The sequence below is a fragment of the Salminus brasiliensis genome, chromosome 1 (genome assembly GCF_030463535.1).
Source record: "Salminus brasiliensis chromosome 1, fSalBra1.hap2, whole genome shotgun sequence".
NCBI lineage: Eukaryota > Metazoa > Chordata > Actinopteri > Characiformes > Bryconidae > Salminus > Salminus brasiliensis.
The window spans coordinates 29,603,204-29,627,125 of record NC_132878.1 but is presented as its reverse complement, the minus strand read 5'-3'; the positions used below and the strand labels follow the sequence as shown (position 1 = coordinate 29,627,125).

At 42.4% G+C, this 23,922-nt stretch overlaps 1 protein-coding gene across 1 annotated transcript; it reads left to right on the top strand.

Moving 5' to 3' along the window:
- Window positions 1-1,008: 1,008 nt before the first annotated feature.
- bub1 (BUB1 mitotic checkpoint serine/threonine kinase) lies at window positions 1,009-19,688 on the top strand. The gene is made up of 28 exons (XM_072681071.1): window positions 1,009-1,162; window positions 1,353-1,412; window positions 1,580-1,721; window positions 2,406-2,602; window positions 2,816-2,856; window positions 2,950-3,032; window positions 3,173-3,216; window positions 3,679-3,854; window positions 5,299-5,423; window positions 5,915-6,127; window positions 6,702-6,922; window positions 7,227-7,273; window positions 7,377-7,493; window positions 7,988-8,095; window positions 8,298-8,376; window positions 8,651-8,723; window positions 9,141-9,315; window positions 9,672-9,738; window positions 10,260-11,780; window positions 12,249-12,489; window positions 13,105-13,375; window positions 14,181-14,321; window positions 14,703-14,803; window positions 17,088-17,249; window positions 17,436-17,593; window positions 18,375-18,552; window positions 18,785-18,891; window positions 19,151-19,688. Exons 1-28 carry the CDS (start codon window positions 1,140-1,142, stop codon window positions 19,344-19,346), a joined length of 5,067 nt encoding a protein of 1,688 aa, XP_072537172.1. The 5' UTR covers window positions 1,009-1,139; the 3' UTR covers window positions 19,347-19,688.
- Window positions 19,689-23,922: the final 4,234 nt, after the last annotated feature.

Here is a 23,922-nt window from a genome sequence, read left to right as displayed (position 1 = left end):
CTGGTGTGATTTGGGACTCATTTGAAGCATGAAATGCTTGGGGGGGATTAAAGTCAGGGTGAAAGATAAGACTTCTGAGACTAGAAATGGTGACATAGGTATGGTGAACACTTTTTTGAAGACTAGCTCAAAGACAACTAATCAAATAATGCAAAGAAATGATTATAGTCATTTTAATGCAAAGAAGTTATACATTTAAACAACACAGGACTAATATTTGAACTTTGCGAGCACTGAAACATGGTGAAATAACCTGCACTGCCAGTCACAGCTATTATGTCTTGGCAGGTTCTCCACTAGTCTTTCACATTACTGTTGGGTGACTTTATGTCATTCATAGTCTGCAAATTCAGATGACTCAGCTTTGTTTGATGAAATGCCTGGAATAAAATAGCTACCATACACATAGTGATGCACCTTTAAGAAAAATAATGAAGTGGTCTCCTATGTTTTTTCCAGACGTGCAGCTTAAATGTGCAGGCAGACAGGCGCACTCATTTGCATATTGCGTACTGCTCTGCCAATTGAACGCAGACTAAGCCGCCGTTATGTAAATATACTCGCTTGAAACGCCCACCTGCCAGTTTTCGGATTATTAGATTAATATTAAGAATATTATTAAGAATAATAATAATATACTTGTTATATGTTTATTTGTATAAACCTAGTTCATTGAATCACATTAGTTTCCAATTTTCCTAGTCCACATTTTTTAACGAGCTTTTTGCAGAAAGGCTGTGTTATTCGTTTAAAAATGTTTAGTAAAATCTGAAAATCTGTGAATTAGTCAATGCTCTGAAGTGAAACAGTAATACTGGTGAAGAAAGGTTTATCGTTGAAAGGTCCGCTCCCATGTGAAGTGAGCCGGTTCTCAGTCTATGGTTGAGTTATGGTTTTCCTGTGTAGGGCTGGAGGGCGGGGCTCACTGTTCTCGAATTCGATTGGCGCGTTGGACCGGAGGCGCTCTGCGATTGGTCGGCGCGGGTGATTTGAAAACATTTGCTTCGTTGGAAGAGAAGAGAGCCGAGAGCCCGACGGACTTGCGACGTTTAGAGAGCTAACGATGTTAAAAAACAAGGGTTAAGTGAGAACTACGTGTTTAGGGTAACATTACGGACTGACAAGGAACAAAAGAAACAATGGATGTTAACTATTACTTGCAGTAAGTAACGTAAACCTGTTTGAGGCGGTGGCTAGTTAGTTAGCTAGCTAGGTGGATCGGAATATTTACGTAGCAACGTTTTTTCTCCATAGTCCTTCGCGAATTTGATGGGGTTATTTTCCTGATAGCTTATTGTTAAAACCCACCAACATGCTTATAACGTTACATTTCTTCAACTGTGATCTTGTAGGCAATTTGAAGCCAGTGTGAGCAGTTATGCTGGAGATGACCCTCTTGATCCATGGGATAAGTAAGTCATATCCACCTTAGTTTCTCCTTTTACCCAGAGACACTAATGTTTGACTAAAGCTGCAGTGTCAGTGGGCATCAGTGACACTGGGATGTTGTCCATATGGAGCTCTTTCATTCAGAAGATGTGTGTATCCAGGCTGATGAATCTGTTTTTATTTCTGTCAGGTTTGTGGAGTTTTTGGAGAGCAGGCTGCCAGCAGAGGAGAGGAGCAGTATGTGTGTGGTGCTGGAGAGGCTCGTTCAGACCTTTCTGCAGGATAAACGCTACCGCAATGATCCCAGATACATCAACCACTGCATCAAGTGTGTAAGTAGAGAGGGAGGAGGGTGGGCCCTGAGAACACTTTTTTTATTGTGTTTGTGAGAGTTAAAAGTTGGCATTGACTTGAAATCTGTGTTACTTATTGTCCATTTGTGTAGCTGTCTCTCATTCTCGCAATACTGTTGTCTGTCCATCTATCTGTCTTTCCAAGCAAGCGGATTGCTTGGAAAGCATCTCCTTCTGTTTAGCCACCTGCCTGTCTGTCCATCAGTCTGTTTTCGTCTGCCCGTCTTGCTTTCTATGTCTGATAATCTGTTTATATGTCCATTTTATCTATCTACCTTTCTGTCTATCTATTATGCCCTTCTGTGTATTTATTTATTCATCTGTCTGTCTATCTGTCTGTCTATCTATCTGGCTGTAGTTCACTGTCCGCTATCTACAGTCAGGTCCATGAGTATTTGGACTGACACACATTTGGGAATGTTGCCCCAATGCACCACCTCAATAGATTTGAGAGAGGGGCTCCAAGTCAAAAATGAGTAATTCATAAACTGTTAATGCAATACATTTGTTAAAGGTGAATTGTCATGGTCTGTTTGTCTACCTGCCTATATGTCTCAGTTTATCTATTTATTTATTTATTTATTTTTTCTATAGTTTATGGTATGTATTATGTAAAGTAAGTTGTGTGCGTGACCGCGTGTGCTCTGCTTGTTGTTCCTGCAGGCGGGGTATTACAGCGAGCCAATAAAGCTGTACAGTTATGTGCATGGTCGGGGTGTAGGGGCTCGGGCAGCGGGGCTGTATGTGGCCTGGGCTCAGCAGTTCGAAAACAAAGGCCAGTTCCTTCAGGCTGAGCAGGTCTACCAGAGAGCCATTGAGAACGAGGCAGAACCCATGGACACGATTCAGGAGCAGTACAGGTCAGTAACCTCAGCGTAAACCTCCTGCAGTCACTTGGGCATGTACTCGGTTGTGTTTACATCACCCTGTTGTAGAAACGGTTATTAATGCTCCTCAGTTAGCTGTGTGTGAGTGTAAGAGGGCTATTACTGTGGAGTCTGTTCAGAATGTATGTAATGAATACTTTTGTTGATACCTGAATACTGAATGAGTTTTTGTTTTTATTATTCCAGGCTGTTCCAGTTCAGAACAGGTAAAAGCCACACGGCGTCAGGTAAGAAACGACCATCGAGTAGATTAATACTGGTCTAATTAGAACCTGAGCACTCAAGTAAACTCTGTTTCTATCCCTGTATTTATGAATCAGATCATGTAAGGAATCCTCTACAGAATTCCCAGTTGATGAATCAGAATCCGCGGCACAGGGAGGCTCTCCAGCCGCACTGTAAGGTATGCAGTCACAGTGCTTTTCCTCTTGGTTGGGCTTTTTCTTTTTTTTCTTTCAGAAATGAGCTTTTTTTTCTTTCAGAAATGAGCTTTTTTTTCTTGTGGAACATGTTTTCATTGCTCCAAATATGTTGTTTTTGCAGGAGCCAGAAAACTCCCCACTTCCATCTGACCGAACCGTTCGCATGTAAGGAAATGCTACTTGTTCACGGATATTAAAAAAATGACCTCTTCTTATTCTGATTGGCTATTTTATAATGTGCCTCCTTACAACAACAAAAACTGATTGGGCAGGGCTAAACTGAACTGATGGATTTATGTTTAACATGGTCAAACAAACCCTTAAAAAAAACAACATGAAAAAACATAAACTACCTAGAATTTTAAGGAGCTCCACACCCAGGGCAGCAGTATGTATTATTGCTAATAAAGTCTATGGGTTGTTCTGTTTAATGGACACTAAGAAATGACCATTGAGAACTGATTTTTCTCAATGTCATGGTCAATAAAGCACTGTTTTAAAAATATAAATGTGAAACTTTTTAGCTGAAATTATTAAGTATCTGACTCCTAGAATCAGGCTCAATATATTCATCAGTTGAGCTCTAAAGAGCAGTACTAAAGAGTGTGTGTTTGTGTGTGTTCTCAGAATCTCTCGTTCGGAGAATAATCCAATGCCCAGTGGCAGCAGCAACGGTGCGGAGTGTGTGTCGATGTACTGCGTGAAGGAGCTGGAATGTGAAGGTTCTGAACTCTCCTTCGAAGAGCTCAGAGCACGAAGGTACTTCAGCAAACTTCAGCAGCAGGAGCTGCAGAAGAAACGGGGTGAGTTAAACGTTCTGTACATGCAGCAGGTTTTACTGGATGATGTAGAAACGCATAGTCACCCCGCCATTGATTCTTGCCATTGCCCCTGTATTTTATTTCCTCCTGAACTCCACTTATACTGATTCTACACCAATAGCTGCTTAACCCTCAGAATCATTGTGCCTGTAAAGACTGATCTATGTTAATGAGCTCTGTTCTGAGTCTTTGCTAGTAAAAATGTCATGGTCGACTCTTCATGCCAAATGTAATGAAAAAAAAAAATTCAATGCAAGACTGCTGACCGTTTAGGTGTCTTAATCTGTTGCACATAATACAGTACCAAGAGTTCAGAAGGTCCAGAGAACTGTCAGGTGGTGTATGGTAAGACCAAGAAACCACTGTTGAATATTTTAGGACTTTGAGCCCTCAGATGGCTCTGCCTGAGACCCCATTGTGTTGCTGTGATAAACATAGGCACTAGAGCTTGGGAGTACTACTGAAAACCATTGGCACTTATCCCAGTCCCCTGCCTCCTCAAGAAATGCAACCTAAAACTGAATTATGCAAGAAGAAGGCCTAAGCTTCATGTCCGAAGTACAAAAGACGAAAAGGACCAGCCAGACGTGTTGTAGCGTAGATATCCGAGGTTATAGGAGGTGCTTCAGTGCCCATGGCTGGAGTGACTTGCATATGTGTGAAGATACCATTGGCACAAAGGCGTATATTGGGATTATGGCGATGCCTATGCTGCCGTCAAGATGTTGCCTTTCCCTGGAAGGGAAATGCCAAGCCTCATTCTGCACGCACTACAACAGCACATCTTCGTAAATCTGCCTTCTATTTAAAATACATTGCAGCTTAAGTCTGCTGTTGGTTAAGAATGGGCAAGAAATCCACAATTAGTATTCTCGGTTCCAAGCTATTAAGTGTAATTAATAAGGAAGGTAAAGTATTAGTGTGGCGTAGGGCTGGGTGATATGAGAAATACTCTCTTGTACTGAATACAGTGATTTCTATTCAACATCTGTTGAACTTCATCTAATCACACTGTTAGTAATGAAACCTGCAGCTGATCAGTGTTTATTAAGCACCAACAGTATTCTTGATATACTTAGAAAAGCATAGTGTGTATCACAATATGATAAAATATCCTTGTATGTGCCACATGAGAGAGAGGCAATGTTCCATTAAATTCTAAATGTTTACGTTTACAAAATACATTAAGATTAGAAATGATTTGTCAGTTAAATGTTGGTGGTTGAGGAAAATGATGATTCCAGATTCTTGTTTTTATTGGGACAAGTAAGTTAGGTTTGGGTGTACATGGTTTGATTTTCTTTGGGACCTCACAAACAGTGTCGTTTAGGCTCTTCTTTAATGTGCTTCATACATATGTTGTATGTTACATGGTTGGCCCTTTTAAAAAGGGTCCTAATGGGATGGATGTGTGTTTTGTGTTCAGAGGAAGTGTTATGGAGGCATGAGGAAGATGAGGAGGAGGTGGTGAGGATGAAGAAGCTGCTGGAGGAGCTGAACAGCAAACTGAGTACAGAACAGCAGCAAGAGAAAAACACACACACTCAACAGGTAAAGTAACACATACTGTTACATGTTAAAAGCCAAGGAGTAAACAGCAAAGCACTTTTGTAGACATTCTGCTAAATGGCTTAAATTAAATGCCATGGCTTTAATGTTTTCCCTGCTATGACTTTCTCTGCTTCGCTGAATGTGGTGGGGTGAAAAGGGTCTATGGCTACCCTGTATTGTGCCTCATTGAGAAAGTAAGAGCTTAAACACACCTGAAAACTGTAACGAGTGGCTGAGGTTACACCCTTTTACTACTATTTTTGAGCTGCAGGTTTGTTTTGTTGGACAGATTTTTTTCACTTTTGCTGCTAGTATTATTTTGCAGCAGGAGCAACATGTTTACCAGAGGATGGGTTTATGAAACTGTATAAGGCTCAGACTGATTAGTTGGGTTACCTGTTGGCTATATTATCATTGTAGCTTTAGTTAAACTAAACTTGTTTGTCACTTCAATTTGATTGTGGACTTGTCTGTGTTTTTATTTCATTCAGGAGCTGAATGAGTCATGCAGCGTTCAAGACCCATTGGACCGGTCAGTAAGAACATCTCTAAGCCCAGCCATAGCCGAAGCTGCAGCTCCGGCTCCAGTGTTTGCGTCCGAACAGGCATCCTGTTCCTTCGTCGGGCTGCAGCAGCCGCCACCAGATCGTTCACTTCTTAATGGAAGGAAGTCCGAGTCCCACCTGCTGTGGCAGAGCACTCGGGTAGGAGGCATTTATCATGATAAATTATGTCGCAATACCTTACTTGTATGTTTTTTTGTGTACACATCAGTGTGTGATGGTTGTTCTCCGTGTGTGTGAAACAGTGAAGATTGGCATCACAAGCTTATTTAGGCCACTTTTAGAGAGCCTTTAAACAACAACCAGTGTACGGTGAATGGAGAACAATGTTCCCTTCAAGGGATGTGTTTTATGGAAGGATCCACTCCAGTAGACAAACTTGTTCAGATGTTTCCAGTAGAGAATTGTTCACAGTATTACTGAACGGAATCAGACTTCTGGCTCTAAAAGCTCCCTCACAGAAAGTTATTACACCATATGGTTAAAGTGCTAAAAAAATTTACCTTATAACATACTCTTTACAGATTTGCCACCATTTTGCCATCATAAACATTTTTGATAACATTGAAGACGTGGAGGTAGACTTGTAGACTTCTTTACAGGGGAGGTGATATAAATCACAGATCGGCATGTTTTTGTTTTTTTTATATATATAAAAACATTGAATGTCTGAGTAGCACAAGGTTGTATTTAGTGCCGTATCGCTCACCCTTAGGTCCCAGCTTCCAGACTGAGCCTCTCTCTGAGCTCTGCTTCAAGAACACAACTCGCGTACACCAGTGCGCTCAGCATTGCCACGGACAGAGCATTGGACTTGGACACGCACGCTCCAGCTCCACTACAGCCGGCAGACCAGAGGAACGTGAACGAATGTGAGAGCCAGGCTGAGCGTTCACTACTCGAAAGCTGCTCTCAGAAGCTGGCAGTGTTTGAACGGTGAGGATTTATTTATCAATTTTTAAGCGGCCTCATCTAACAAATTAACCCTAAAATAACAGCTTCAGAATCATGTTGATGCTCTGACCTGTAAATGGGAGCCACTCTGGGCCCAGCATGATGCTAACTGCACAATGTAACTCTTGTGAAGCGGGCTACTGTGTAATTCTGCATAACCATGACAATGCCTGTTGACTTGACCTACTGTGCTAAAATATGGTGTTAAAAGCTAAGCTTAAACTACTGTCTCGCATTATCTCAATTTGCTGTCCGTTTTGACTTTTCTGTTGCTGCTGTTTTTTAGAGATAGACCTGAACAAACCGAGACGGATGGAGACGCGAACACAGACGGTGAGTACAGAACTTTAATACTTCCTAGCACTCACTGTAAAAAAAACCCCACAGACTTGCTCATTCTTTATCTCCCTCTCACGCTCTCTCTCTGTTCTCTCAGCGTCTCACGGAGGTTTTAATCACTCTCATGTCACTCCTAACACCTCTCTGGGTCTGATTTCGGCGACTCCTTCACGTGCACTCCCCTCTCCTACTGTCAACACGCGAGAGGCTCTGGGTAAGCACATCATGTGTTTGCGCACACACACGCACTCTTATCTGACACCCTCACAGATTTCAGATCTTAGGCCTTGTGCTGCCGTGTTCAACTCGGCTCCTCCTTAATTTCATTAAAGAGTTGTGTTTTAAACTGGTACAAATCTTCATCAAAATAAAATCCATGAGAGGGTTTGTTTATATTCCAGTGCTGATGCCACTGGATCTGTTATTTATTTATTTTCCTTCCCCAAAATCAGGTGCAGAGCATTCTAAAAATAAACCTAGTCGTTAGTCTGCAACAGCTATATGCACGTTATCTACATACATTTTATATATATATCTTAATCATATTAGCATGTTAATTATAATGTGTATTATTGTATTGGGGGGTGTTGATTTTGTGTGTGGGAGGGTTGTTTGTTTTGTTGAGTGATTTAAAAGAATGGAGTAATTTTTTTTTTTTTTTTTTATATTTTTTATTAACTCTGACCCCACCTCTGTTTTTTGGTCTAGACGTGATCATGGACATGTTCCAGGCTCCAACGCTGCTGCAGGACTCTCTCTTCAACGCTACGAGCCAAGTTGCTGATGACAGCTTTGAGAAAAACTGCAGAGTGAATGGTGAGGGTGGTGCCCCCTATTGCCCCCTATCCACTTTCCTACCTGTTGAAGACTGGTTACTCCAGGGTGACTTGGAAAAACTGTACAGTCCACATTAAAGCCGGCCAGTCAAAGCAAGCCTGCTCTGTTTAGTTTTAGCACTGGAACTACCAGGCAAATGTAGCTAATTACCCTAAGTGCTGACTGCTGTGTCTTTTTGAAGGTTCTGTGCCCCCTTCAGCGAAAGCTCCGTCCTCTATGTCGTTTAGGATTTACCAGGATGAGAACGTAAAGATCGGAAGGTACTGGTTTCTTCCTTACCAATTTTTCAACCCCTCTGTATGCCTCAGAATTAAAGACTTTGCTATTAAGATATTAATATAATATAAAAAACTATAACTGCACCTAGGTGGAAGAGTGGGTTGGGCCAAACTGCTTAAATGTGCCTTTATCTGTGAACCTTGATGAAATTGGCCTAGTTTCTGTTTATGGATTGGGAGTTACTGATATAAAAGTTACTGAAATAAAAAGGTGAGGCAGATGATGGGACACTGGTGTGTTTGAATGTTTTTCCAGTGAGGAACAACTAGTGGAAAAGACCAAACCAGCAGCTCGAGCCCTGATGGAGATCCCAGTGTCTAAACCCAACGTAAGTGAACCAAAAATCTACTTTTACTATATCCAGAGAATCACACTGGTATAATCACTGTATCTCACTGGAGTTTGTGCTGTTGGGGCTGATCAGTATCTCTGTCCCAGCAACTGGTGTAGCATAGTGGGTATCGTCTTCCCGGTCCTAGCAAATCAACTACGCCGCACCAATGAGTCTCCTTGGGCAAAACTCTTAACACTACATTTACCTACCTGTGTAACATGATTTGGATGGACAAAAGCATCAGCCGCATGCAATTAATGTAGCATGCTAAAGTATGCACTATTTATACTATTTTATCTGTTCTTTATGCAGGATAACTGATCTATATATTATTGCATATATTATTTATTTTTATTTATATAAAAATATAAATAAAAACCGCATAATACAGTGTAACCTGTTTGTGTGTAGGTCACTCCTGTAGGCCCAGAGTCGCTGACGGACGAGAGTGCGATGTGGGGTCCTCGGTACGCTTCCATAACTGCCTGCCCGAACCATACCCGTGACTTTGCCTTGTCTGCCCACCTGGTATCCACTCCTCTCCACCCCACCGCCCCATACACTTGGGACACTGAGCTCAATCAGGGTACATACACACTTCAGTGTTATGTTCAGAAAATTACATGACAAACATGTTTATAAACAAAGACTGTAATAATTACATTACAGTCTTTGTTTTCTTTGTTTATAAATAAATAATAATTGGGTCTTTCACAAAGTGGGATTTCATGGTTTATTCAGGTAACTCGAATTGAGTTAATGATGAGTTGAGGGACATTCCTATTGGACAGTTCTTACTTTGAAGCTTAAGCTATCTGGCTTGCTGATGTCCTGTTTTGTGAAGTACACCCCAGGATGGTCTTTGTTACAGATCCCTGTAGTAATGTTAAGAGATATTGTTGGTCATTATAAATTTTGTTTGTGTGTCTTCCTGTTATATAGAAAATGCTGCCAGAGGTTTCAGTGGAACAGAGGAAAACCCCTACCAGCGCCAGCCTGCCAAACTGAGGTACCAAAATTAGAAATGTTTCTAGTTGTGTGTTTTTTTGTTTTTGTTTTTTTTTTGTTTAGTAAATAAGCAACAGATGATGTATGAAGGGGTCAAACTAGGCAAATGTCTCAGAGGCCATATGTGTTTCTTGTTTATTTTTCTTGGGCTGCATTTATAACTTGGTCAATTTTTTTTTGCACCTAGCCTTGATTTTCCTTTCAATTGAGCATGTCCATTCGGAATGCTTTGTAGTCTAGGACTAGGCTTAAGTCCTGTTTGGGAAACCTGCCCACTAGTGGTAGACAATATGGTAAAAAAAAAATGCTTTTTCTGACAATATCTTCTATAAGGTTGCATATAAGGTTTAATTATGTTACTACCATTTATTTATAATAATAAAATGTCATCTTATTGCCTACCTCTACAGCTCAACATGTAGCTATATATAACATTTTATTTAGTTAGTTATTTATTTATTCTGCTACCCTAGCTGTGCCTGTGACAGTGTTCTCATCTTTCCTCTGATTGGTCCTTCCCAGTCCGATCCTGGAGCAGAGTCCGTCTGAGGAGAAGCCGTGTGAAGGTGCGGAGTGCAGTCTGAGGGCTCAAGGCACCATCGTAGGAGAGGGAGTGAGTCTCCCTCAGAACAACCAGACGCTCTCACTGACCCACAACCAGACCAGCTGCAGCATCAGCAGGCATCCGCTGATCCCGCTGGCTTTTCACGATCAAACTGCCGAGGCAAGCCGGGCCCTTAACTCCAGCGCTAAACCCAGCTGGAGCATCTACCAAAGCCCAGAGAGAACCACTCAGACAGGTTCTAACACAGAACCCAACTCTAACAGCATGCAGTTTTTGAAACCTCACAAATCAGACCAGCTCAATTCCTCCAACCTACAGATTAATTCCAACTCCAGCACCAAACCAAGCTGGAATATCTACCAGAGCCCAGACAGAAGCAGTAAGACGGGTTCAGACAGAGAACTCCATTCAAGTAGCATGCATTTAGTAAGAGAACCCAAACATCAGATCAACTCAACAGACATGCAGGTTAGCTCCAGCTGCAGCACCAAACCCAGCTGGAACATCTACCAGAGCCCAGACAGAACCACTGAGGCCAGTTTCAACAGAGAACTCCATTCAAGCAGTGTGCTATCTATAAGAGAGCCTCAACAAAACCAGCCTAACACAAATGGCCTACAGGTGAACCCTGGCGGAAACCTCAGCTCAAACACAAAACCCAGCTGGAGCATCTACCAAAGCCCAGAAAGAGCCACCCAGACAGGTTGTAACACAGAACCCATACTGTCTGTTAAACAGCACAAAGCAGACAATCTCAATTTAACCAGCGTGCAGGCCAACTCCAGCACCACCACAAAACCCAGCTGGAGCATCTACCAAAGCCCAGAGAGAACCCAACCTACAGGTCTTAATAGGGAGCTCCTCTCAAACAGCATGCATTTAGTGGGAGAACCCAAACAAGACTGGTTTAACTCAGGTGGCTTGCAAATTAATTCAGACAGAACCCAGAGTTCTACCACCAAACTTAGCTGGAGTGTCTATCAAAGCCCAGAGAAAACCCCCCAGGCAGGTTCTAATGGAGAACCCAAATCTGACCAGCTCAACTCAACTGGCATGCAGTTTAACTCCAGCTGCAGCACCAAACCCAGCTGGAGTGTCTACCAGAGCCCAGAGAGAACCAGCCAGATGGGTTCAAACAGGGAGATCAAGGCAGACCTACAGGTTAACTCCAGCAATCTGCATTTAGTAGAAGAGCTAAAAACAGACCAACTCCACTCTTCCATAGACATGGAGTCTGATATTCTCCTGCCTAAGAGGTCTTTCCATCAGCGAAAATCAGAAAAACAGCAAAGCTTTGAGACGTTCCATGAGAACCAAGCTTTCTCGCACCAGTCCTGCATGCAGACATGCAGTCCAAAGCCTGAGCCCAAAGTAATCCAGGATATTCCCATGAGTCCAGAGTCGGGCCCGGGGTTTAGTTGGCTTAAGGTGGACAGTCCGGCTCAACTCTCTGAACCCGACCTGGATGTGATGGTCAGGTAAGGCTACCACTTGATGTACCTAATAATAATTATGGTTCTAATTTTGAATTATTTGATTTATTGACCAATCTGACCATTACTCTTCCTTTACTGCCAGTCTTGCATCAGTTTCTCATTTAATGGTGTAGTCCTAATTTTGAGTCTTGAGCCACTGTCCCCTTTGGATTACTTAAAAGCTCTGACCCAGATCTCTGTATAGCTGCTTTGTGACAACCATGCTACACATACATTTTTAATTGTTTGTTATATTTAAATGGTTTCCTAGTGCTCTATTGTAAGGTTTGGTAAAATAATTGTCAGTACAACAGCACGACCTAAGCTTTGTACCAAAGCAACCATTGCCACGAACACTGAGGTAGCAGTTGCTTAAAGTTCAAGCAGTTCTCATCTGTAACGGCACAACAACTTTGAATGTATTTGTATTATATTAAAGTAATGTTTAACTCTTTATAATCATCATCCTAGGTCATTGGTTAGGTCCCCAACGACTCGCAGAGAAACCTCTGGAGCTCAGGCTGCCAGCTCCAAACACAGCTGGAGTGTGTACCAGAGCCCAGAGAAGACATCTGAACTACGGCACATCCCGCAGAGCCCCGAACCCATGGAGGAATCGGATCAGGATCAGTTTTCATCGCTGGAACAGTCTGGAATTCTGCTCTCCAAGAGATCCTTTAACCGGCGGAAATCAGATAAGAGGGTTTTGGAGGTAAAGAGTGTGTGATTGGTGCCATCAGCACTTTTGGAACACTGGCATGGATAATAAAAAATACAGATTTAGAGCAGAGCCTGCAGAAACATATATATATATATCTCAGCATCCAACAGGGCCCAAATTTCTAAACAGTTAGGTCTTTTCCCTTCTTGATTTATTTGACTTAAAAACTTGTTTATGTAGCCTCGAAGCTTGCCACTTCTTTGTGGAGCAATTTGTGTTTATAGACCACTCTAAGTCATACCCTGATCTAAATCTGTCCACATTTACTGAGATGAGGTGGGAGATGATCTCTTATATTAGCCTACCAAACATGGATTGGCTGATTGGCTTGAGTCCTGGAATTGATGAGTGTTTATTGCCATATAGCAGCAGGATGAAGTCAGCCAATAAACTGATGTAGGACACAGCTGCATTTACCATCCATGCATTAAAACATGTCCATATTATGCTGGGGGGGGCGGTTTGTGTGTGTTGCATTGTGACCTTGTCTTGTCGAGTACCATGAATTTTTTTTTTTTTTTTTTTTTTTTTTTTTTTTTTTTTTTTTTTTTTTTTTTTTTTCCCCCCCCAAGTTTTATCTCTGTATCGTCCACCCTTATGTTGCAGGTCAGAGGTGTTCCACTTTTACAGAAATCCCTCTTGTCGAGTCCGAAGCGGTCCTCCAACCCGATCCAGGACATTCCCATGAGTCCAGAACCAACTTCAGGGCTTAACTGGCTCTGTACGGACAGTCCGGCCCGCATAACCGAGCCTGATCTAGACGTGCTGATGACTCCCCAGCAAATATCTAAACCAGTGACTGCTTCTGCCCAGCTGCTGCAGTGTGACGTTCCCATGAGCCCCCCTCAGGGATTCGTACCTGATTGCGCTCCCTCAGGTGCTGACAGCGTTAATCAATCAAACTGATTAGACTAATTAGTGTTTACTTCATTCAGTCAGATCGGTTGATCACGCCCTTGTGTTGCCGTACTGAAGGACTGAAGGAGAGGTTTAACCCCAACCCCCATTTACTATTAACAGCATTGATGTTCCTCCAGCTGTTTATGCCCTCCGCTGGTCATTAATGAGCCATTATAATCGAATACAAAGTATTCTACAAACTGAAGGTTTCTTTTATTTGTGGGAGTTTGGGGAGGGAATGAGCGTATGGTTCTCATTTGCGTTTGAGCTTTAATGCAAAAAGAAAAAGGAACCCTTGAGCTAATGGTCCAAATTGAACTTTTAATTTGCATAAATATTCTACTTATTTTGGACTTCTATATATGCAAATATACATGTTTGCATTCTTTTATAAAAATATAAATAATAAATCAATTGGAATTCGGATTGAAAAGCTTTTGATGTTTAGTTTTTGAAAGCAGTTAAAAAAGGGGGGTGGCTAAACATGTTGGTGTTAAACTGAAGTAAGAAACATTAATTGCTGGAGTCATTATTATAAAAGTGCAATATTGGAACCAAACCTGGGCTTTACTATCTCTCTAGCTTCAATCTAATATGCTAGCCTCAAATTAACACACATCACTATACAGTGTCATGTGCTGTATTATTACAGCCCTAATACATTAAATCCAAAAAGTACATTCTAATAATCAGCAAATCAAAACATTTGTGCTTGAGCAGCAAGAGATTTAATCTTTTAATGAAGATATAATCTCTTCTTTCCACCCTTTATTTCTCTGCAGTGTTGGTGTCGGACCCGTGGGATGAGGACCTGATAGCGTCTCAGCTCTCCAGCCTAAAGACTCCCCTCTCCTCGTACCCAAACCTCAGTGTCTGGAGCCGTTGCCTGCCCACTATCACCCCCAGGATGACCATACAGATGGGTAAACGCACACTTCACTTCTCTGCGGCAGGATTACCTTTTCTCGCTCTGTTTTAACTGCTCCAACATACCAAGTTTAGTTCAGCAATAGAGAAAACTAAAATACTGTAATACTTACAGTCTGTGAAACTGATACATGAACATTAAGGAGCAATATTAAGTGCTTTCTAATTCAGAACCTCACTGCCCCTTACTAGGGGTGATACCGTATGTATTTGCACCAAACAGTCATGGTATGGTTCTGTGCATGCAATTATTCAGAGAAACACTGCAAATGTGATGAATGAAAGTTGATTAACCATGTGTATCTTATGAATATTAAAGAGCACTTCTGGATTTGAGTGAATTTTAAACTGCTCCCTCCCTTCTCTCTGAATTTCAGCTGAGGAGTCTCTCCGAGTGGACTTTTTGCTGGGACAAGGTGCTTTTGCCACCGTTTATCAGGCCACCAACCTTACAACCTCTCAAAAACTCATCCTGAAGGTAAAAACTTCTCCAGTGTCTTGCACTTAAATCACATTACAGCGTTTAGGCCAAAGTACCGGAGCTATGCATCTTGAACTGGCAGGTTACACTCCAAGGCTAACTTGGCTAATGTGGATGGAAGCAATTAGCACTGGTGCTATGAAGCTATTGTAATGTAATGTATTGTAATTGTAATATTGTAAAAACAAGTAATGGGAATGTATTCCACACTTTTAGTACTTCTGCTACAGTGCCAATAAATCCAATATGTAATGGAAGCCTTTATCCCACCAGTTGGAGCTACAATGCTAAACTATCTAACAAAAGTAATGGAAGCCTAAACCTTATCAATTCGCACTAGAGTTACAAGTCTAATGAATCCAACAGGCAATGGAAGCTGGAATCATGGAATGGAATCATGCCTAAATAATCATGTACTTCAAGCTGTGTGAGTTTTAAGGCAATTCTACAGGAGTCTACAAAAGAATACTGATCTGGTTTCTAACAAATCTTTTCTCAGGGGTTCTTCATATACAGTGGGGAAAAAAAGTATTTAGTCAGTCACCAATTGTGCAAGTTCTCCCACTTAAAAAATGAGAGGCCTGTAATTGACATCATAGGTAGACCTCAACTATGAGAGACAAAATGAGAAAAAAAAATTCTGAAAATCACACTGTCTGATTTTTAAAGAATTTATTTGCAAATAATGGTGGAAAATAAGTATTTGGTCACCTACAAACAAGCAAGATTTCTGGCTGTCACAGACCTGTAACTTCTTTAAGAGGCTTCTCTGTCCTCCACTCATTACCTGTATTAATGGCACCTGTTTGAACTCGTTAACAGTATAAAAGACACCGTCCCACAACCTCAGTCACACTCCAAACCCCACTATGGTGAAGACCAAAGAGCTGTCAAAGGACACCAGAAACAAAATTGTAGACCTGCACCAGGCTGGGAAGACTGAATCTACAATAGGCAAGCAGCTTGGTGTGAAGAAATCTACTGTGGGAGCAATAATTAGAAAATGGGAGATCTACAAGACCACTGCTAATATCCCTCATTCAGGTGCTCCACGCAAGATCTCAGCCCGTGGGGTCAAAATGATCACAAGAACGGTGAGCAAAAATCCCAGAACCACACGGGGGGACCTAGTGAATGACCTGCAGAAAGTGCACTGCACAACTGCACAACTGCAGAAAGCTGGGACCAACGTTACAAAGGCTACCGTCAGTAACACACTACGCCGCCAGGGACTCAGATTTTGCAGTGCCAGACGTGTTCCCCTGCTTAAGCCAGTACGTATCTGGGCGTGTCTGAAGTTTGCTAGAGAGCATTTTGATGTTCCGGAAGAGTATTGGGAGAATGTCTTATGGTCAGATGAAACCAAAGTAGAATTGTTTGGTACAAACACAACTCGTTGTGTTTGGAGGAGAGTGAATGCTGAGTTGCATCCAAAGAACACCATACCAACTGTGAAGCATGGGGGTGGCAACATCATGCTTTGGGGCTGTTTCTCTGCAAAGGGACTAGAACGACTGGTCCGTGTACATGAAAAAATGATTGGGGCCATGTATTGTGAGATTTTGAGTGCAAACCTCCTTCCATCAGCAAGGGCATTGAAGATGAAACGTGGCTGGGTCTTTCAGCATGACGATGATCCCAAGCACACTGCCAGGGCAACAAAGGAGTGGCTTCGTAAGAAGCATTTCAAGGTCCTGGAGTGGCCTAGCCAGTCTCCAGATCTCAACCCCATAGAAAACCTTTGGAGGGAGTTGAAAGTCTGTGTTGCCCGCCGACAGCCCCAAAACATCACTGCTCTAGAGGAGATCTGCATGGAGGAATGGGCCAACATACCTGCAGCGGTGTGTGCCAACCTTGTGAAGACTTACAGAAAACGTTTGACCTCTTTCATTGCCGACAAAGGATATATAACAAAGTATTGAGATGAACTTTTGTTGTTGACCAAATACTTATTTTCCACCATTATTTGCAAATAAATTCTTTAAAAATCAGACAATGTGATTTTCAGAATTTTTTTTCTCATTTTGTCTCTCATAGTTGAGGTCTACCTATGATGTCAATTACAGGCCTCTCATCTTTTTAAGTGGGAGAACTTGCACAATTGGTGACTCACTAAATACTTTTTTTCCCCACTGTAGTGTAGAGATGTCTTAAAGAACATTATGTGAAACTGTCAGAAACCAGGAATGCGCAGTTGGCGTATCATATTTGAGCTGTTCCTGAAATTATGGCATTTCTCTGATATAAAAGTTTGATTCTCAATTGTGCTGCTGTCTTCCAGGTGCAGAAGCCAGCGAACCCATGGGAGTTTTACATCAACAGCCAGCTGAATGCTCGAGTGCAGCAGCGAGAGCGTCACCTGTTCAACAAGCTCCACTCTGCTCACCTGTTCACTAACGGCAGTGTGCTAGTGGGGGAACTGCACAACTGCGGAACTCTGCTGGTGAGCAAAGCAGTAACTTGCTTATTAATTGAGTAATTTCAGTCAGGTTAACATTTTCATATGTAGATCATAACCTTAACCTTCATTCTTTCAGTCTTTTCATTTCTCTTTTCAATTTGTTATGACCCCATTTATCATCCCAGTCACCCCTGACGTGTGTTTTATCTCCCTCTCTGCTGGGTCTAGAATGTGGTGAACCAGTATAAGAGCCGCAGTGAGAAGGTGATGCCCCAGCCGCTGGTGCTGTACTTCAGCGTGTGTATTCTGAAAATGGTGGAGCAGCTGCACCAAGCCAGCATTGTCCATGCTGACATCAAACCTGACAACTTCCTGCTCGGAGAGAGGTATGAGAAGAGACCACTTACTCCTGCGTAGCTGAACTAGATGATGCATGAAACAGTCTTGAACAATTTAACTTAAAATCTTCTTCTAAGTAATCTGAATAACCAGTTGCTATGCCTACCATGTGATCCCTGCCCTTCTCACTCAAAACATTTGCACATTTAAAGAACCTTTTTTGTGGAAGTCCTGTTTGCAAGTTTCAGGCTCCAGCATATGTACAGATGCAATCAGAATGATTTGGCCCAGAAAGTAAATTGGGTTCATTAGTAAAATGTAGAAACTTTATTCAACCCCTTCATGATGAACGTCATGGGCAACACAGAGGGCAACACTGTTGTTATGACCTGCTGCAAATGTGATGCATAGCCAGACACCTTCTAGCCAGCTTCTGCACCAGCATTTTAGACTGCGTTGCTGTTTAAAAATGAGCCACAGCCAATCAGAACAGTTCATTTTTAATGCTCTAAAATAGGCCATTACTTTTGACAGCCCTCTGTCAAGAACAGTAAAGGAGAATTCGACTTATCTAGTTCTGTCAGTTCTTTTCCCAAGGGTGTTAGCCAGTCAGAAACTGGCATTTGTCAATCATCAGTGAAAGCTGATTATATCATTGTACTTCCCTGCTCTTGATGAGCAGATAGAACCCAGACTGTGATCCGGAGAGTGCTGACTGGTGCACTGCTATAATGGAGCAGTGTTTACCTTCGGGAAGCAAACGCTTGGACTTTTGGTGAGGGAGGAAAACAGCCGTTGTTTTCTGACCTTACTCTCCCCTGTGTGCAGATTTCTGGAAAATGATGACTTGGATGCTGAGAGTATGGACCACGGCCTGGTTCTGATAGATTTTGGTCAAAGTATCGATATGACCCTGTTCCCAGAGGGCACAGCCTTCACTGCCCGCTGCATGACCTCTGGCTTCCAGTGCACAGAGATGCTCAGTGGTCGGCCATGGAACTACCAGGTAACCCAGTACACCTGTCCTGTTTAGACATGTGTTAATGGTAAACAGGTGTTTGTACAAATGTAGACTTGCAGATGATCCTGATGACCATTTAAATGTTCTACCTGTGCATTTACATGTGACCTCTTACACCTGTCTATATTCCATCTGGCCCTTCACACCTGACCTTTTACACTTGATGATTAACATCTGTCCAAACCCCTGTTGACCGTATGTGTGTTCTGGCCTGCAGACCGATTACTTTGGCATCGCCGGCACTGTGTACTGTATGATCTTCGGGTCATACATGCAGGTGAGAAACGAGGGCGGAGTTTGGAAAACTAACGGCATCTTCAAGAGGTGAGGGTTCATCTATGTTCTGACCTTACGTTCTTAAACCACACACATGTACACATGCATGCCTTGGAGCTCCACATGTCTCAGAAGAAGCACATGCTAGCCTTTAACCTAGCATGTGCTGGGGGGGGGAACCCACACATGCTTCACACAACTGACTTTGATGAATATAAACTGCTGAAGCAGAAGCTTCTCCCATTTCACTGTAAGTCAGGTCAGTATTGTGGGATGTACAGTATGATTGGTCTTTCTCCTCCTTCAGGAACCCTCACAGTGATCTGTGGCAGGAGTTTTTCCACACGCTACTGAACGTACCAGACTGTAACTCTGCACCCTGTCTGCGGAGTTTGCGCGAGCGTCTGTCATCTACACTGCAGGAGAACTACAGCAACAAACTGCGTGGCCTCAAAAACCGGCTGGTGGTGCAGATCCTGGAGAGCAGGAGCACTCGCAGATAGTTTTCCAGCCTCCGTTTGGCTGCATGTTTAAACTCTTCTTTTAACTGAAGGCCTTTTCCCTTCACCATCCTGCAGCATTTATGCCCAACACACCCAGCTCTGCTATTCAGGTACCCCTCAGTTACCTGAATAAGGTGGGTTCTAATAGAGCTGGGACTAGATCTCCAACCACTGAGGTCAGAATGATCTGCTTGAGCAGAGTTGCTGTTGCAAATAACATGGACACTCAGGATTTATCTGTTGTAGAAAAAAAAATCAACTAAAGCTTATTTGATCTTTTCTCAGTTTTACTGCTTTGAATTGAAACTGTGGAAAAAAGAGTGATTTTTGTAAAATTCAATAAATCTTTTATCACTGTTCTAGGTTGTCAAGTCATTTTGTGCCACTTTCATTGTTGTCCACTAGATGATGCTGATGCATGAACATATCCCTCCAATTTGATCAACTGTAGATAAAATTTGGAAGCGATTTGGAGTTTCAACTACTCGCACTGGCAAATCTGATCACATTCAAACAAGATTTGGGAATCTGTGGCGTTCATGGAGACATTCAGCACTTTTGTGTACTTGTCAGTTCAAGTCTAAGTGTGTCCTAGTTCTCTAAAGTGCAAAAGTGTAGTGATCCCACTAAACACACCCTTTTCCTAAATACCAGTGGTGGACAACATAATGGGAATAATGCAAAAATCCTCACTCCTCCTTGGCCATTTTTAGCAAAACTCACTATTTTTGTGGAGGTACTTCACAACACAGAAAATGTCCATTAGGTTTTTAATTAAGTGCAATGTCCTAGCATTGACCAGATCACCACTCACCCCCCCAAAGAAAGACCAATAGTGATTCCTTAACAGGTCAGTGCATATTTAACTTTTAAGTATTCTATATGTTTATGCTTGCTTACAAAAGTACTGTATGTACTGACAACTGTAAAACTTCCGTTATTTTAATTTTCTTATTTCTTACCCATTTTCTCCCCAACCCATTAGAGTAATGTGGGGGATTAGAGCCGTCTACCCACCCTAGCGAGAGCAAGGCCAATTGCGCTCTCTCTAGGCCCCAGTTGCCTATGGCTAGCAGCGTGATCAGGATACAAATCAGCGATCCTCTGATCAGTAACATCGCCTTAGTCCGCGGGACCACCTGGGGCCCAAACGTGCGTTATTAACCTCTAGGGATATCCTGTGTTTAGGTTGTTCAGTCATGTAATTCATACTTGTCTACAGCTTTTTGATCGGAGGTATGGTTTCAGCCCCTTGGAATGAATGAAGTGCAAATGTTTGTGTACTAATCTCATGACCTGACAATTTGCATATAGCGCATAACATAGAAGCCACATGGGGAACCACATCAACCAGTTGGCAACACCATAGCCATTACTTTAAATAGCAGAGCACATGTCTGAATTACCCTAGCAACTGCCATAGCACCACCTGAAGTTCAAGAGCAACTACAGTGACTGCCTAGCAACTGCCAGGATGTGGCAACTGTTCTGCGTTGCCCATTTCTAGTTCTAGATATTACTGGTTTGCAGGTGTCAGTGCAGTAATGTGAAAGGAAGCCTTCACCTCAGTGCTGTAACCGACCGCTGGGTCACTACCAAGGAACATTCAGCAAAGCAGCATTTCTCAGTTAACTTAAAGTGATAGCTGGGTTGAACATTAACCCCCTACCCTTCTAAAGACTGGTTCAGGTGAACCCTTCCCAGTGAGAACTGGCTGGGTTGAGTGATTGTTAAACACTGGCTCTGAATCACTGAGAGACAAATTTCTCACAGCAGCCAGTTTTCTCCTCCATGCAGTGAGAGTTCTGCTGCAGGTAAACAAAGCCTTCATAACTCACACATAATCACCAACAGGTGCTGACCTGAACAGCTCAGACCCTGCCACTTGCCAGGCAGCGCTGGGTGGGTGTGAGAAGTGGCCCAGCCAACTGTCTCCCATTCTCCATCTGTTTTTCCTGATGGGTCTCACCAGGTCGAATCTGGGGAAAAAAAAAAAAAAGACTAAGGCCACAAAACAGCCCAAAGACTCACATACTTGTTGACTTTTTAGAGAGAGTCAAGGATCTTGAAGTGTAGCTCGGCTCTGAATCTCTGTTTTATGTCTGGTCTGGTTTATTATGGCTTAAAATATAATAAAATAAAGACTTCTGAGAAAAGAATTCTGAGAAAAGGTCTTGCGGACAGATGAGACCATGATTAACCTGCTCTTGCCATCAACCTGTGAGTGATGGCAAGAGCAAGGTGTGGAGACCAAAGGAAACTGTCCACGATCCAAAGCATACCACTTCATCTGAGAAACATGGTGGTGGGATGTCTTATGGCTTATGGCTTTGACACACTACACGACTTGAGTCGTCAGGTCACTGTACGGTTGAAACTACACATTCTCTTGTAATTGTGAATGTTTAAGTCGCTGTGGTTTGCACACTACAAGACTGTTCAACGACTGTTCCAGGAAAAATCGTAGAGGAGTCTGTCCGCTCTTGTTTTGTCACGAAAACACACGTGAGAAGTGACGGAGGACATTGCGATACCATGCGTGAGAAAGGATTTTTATTCCGAAAAAAAGAATATAGGTGAAGGAGTGGGGTTGGGATGTGAGGCCAGTAAGGATTGTCTGTTCTGCAGAGAAAGCTGGAAGTGAAAACATAGGTATTATGGTTGAGTGTATGCCAATGTGTGCTGATAGAGACTATATTATACCCCTGCAATATACACACACACACACACACACTAACAGCCATGCAGATGCATGATATGGCTGGATTTTGGGAGTCCTCTCTCTTCTTCCTTGGCTCTCCTCTCTCCTTACGTTCTCATTGGCTGGAGTGCGACACCACAGTCACTGCCAGTCATAACCTGGTTGTGACACTTTTCACACTACAGGATTTCGACGACAGGTCCACATATTTAACATAGACTTTTCTTTAACAATTCACACATAGCAATCTAGAGACAAATTCTGAGCGCCAAGCAAACCCTGATTTACTTCAGAGCTGATGTTTATCTCGCCGACTTCCAAAACCTGTAGGCGAGCGGAAAATCAGGGCCAAAATCATGTAGTGTTAACTCGGCATTAAGCATGTATGGCTGCGACAGGTACTGGCACACTTATCTTTAAACTGAAGGCAGTAACACAATTCGTTTGAAGGTGTACAGGATCGTATCTGCTCAAGCTCCAGCTCCAAACCCTTTGGGCCATACTTCAAACAGCAAGATCCTAAGGATACTGCTCAGGCAACACCAGTGTTTTTCAAAGTAAGGAAATGGAAAGTTGCCAGTGGTTGGACATGCTGAAGAGAAAACGTAAGGGAAGAAGGCCCAAAACAAGCCAGAGCTGAAGATGGCTGCATTAGAGGCTTGGCAAAGCATCATCAACAGAGGAGATTCTTAGCACTTGGAGATGTCTATCAACCGCAGACATCAAGGGTAGTGTATAGAACAATGCTAACTCAAAGAACCATGCATTTGCTAGTTCTATGACCTGGTTAAATGATAAAAACCATTACCTTTTTAAAAGCACGAATGTTATAGATCAAAGAATCAAGTTAAAGAATGACTGTATGATATTACCCCCTTAACCAAGCAAAACACCATACAAGCATTCAAGCTGTTCTTTGATTTGTCATGGTGCTAGAACCACTCTGCATTCTAGGAGTCTGTTGTTTTAGTCAGATAAGCCCTTTTTCCTGGGTTTAGTGTATTCTGTTGTGTTGGTTTAGCTCCTGGCCTGCTTTTCCGTAGCCCACACCTCTCACTTTGGAGCTTTAGTGTTTCATTTTATACCAAAAATAGCAGAATAGAGCCGAATCGGACTTCAGTCTCTGCATGAAAAATGCTGGATGGACTCAGATGCTCGACCGTGGTTCTAGTTACTCAGCACATTTGAGCTGCTACTTCTACTTCTGACGTTTTTTTTTTAATATACTTTTTCTTATACTGCCATCCTTATTTCACTTCACCTCAGCAACAACACATTTTCATTGCTATCCTGGGTTGGTTTGGTATTAGAGGTAATACTAAGCCCTGGCCTGCAGGGGGCAGCAGAGAGAAACATTTGACCTTTACCAAAACAGTAAAGATGAGGCCTGGAGGCTAATGTGAGCAGTTGAAGGGTAATTAATAAATATAATAGCTCAGTCAAGAGGCTGTAAATATAAATGACACCTAATTTACCACAATCGGAGATTTCAGAACAGCACATTAGTTCTGCTGTGTAATAGAGCAGAAGGAACAGTTTAGAGGTGAAGCCTGATATAAACCATCTGTGCATCAGCAGCAGCAGCGGCAGCAGCTTTCTTCTCGACCATTGTGCTTGTCGCCTATTTAGATTTCATCATTGACTATTAATTCAAATGAAAAAAAAATGCCGCTAAGGGGTTTAGGGTTTAGCTCTGCTTCGTACTTCTGGCCATGTTTATAGAGAACAGCGAGTTCTACAGTGTCAGAAACCACATAAGCAAGTCTAGTAGAGACTACTGAACAACTCCACACACTTTGAGGAGTGTGTAATGAGTTAAGCATGCATTTAAAACCATGCTAAGTAGTGGTATTAGCTTTCACTGCTTGTTAGCCA

Bases quoted from the DNA above. Each gene is read 5' to 3' on its own strand.
- bub1 (XM_072681071.1), top strand. From the start codon at position 1,140: ATGGATGTTAACTATTACTTGCA. The intron at 1,722-2,405 runs GTAAGTAGAGAG...TTGTTCCTGCAG, and splicing joins TCAACCACTGCATCAAGTGT to GCGGGGTATTACAGCGAGCC. The intron at 9,316-9,671 runs GTACATACACAC...CCTGTTATATAG, and splicing joins GGACACTGAGCTCAATCAGG to AAAATGCTGCCAGAGGTTTC.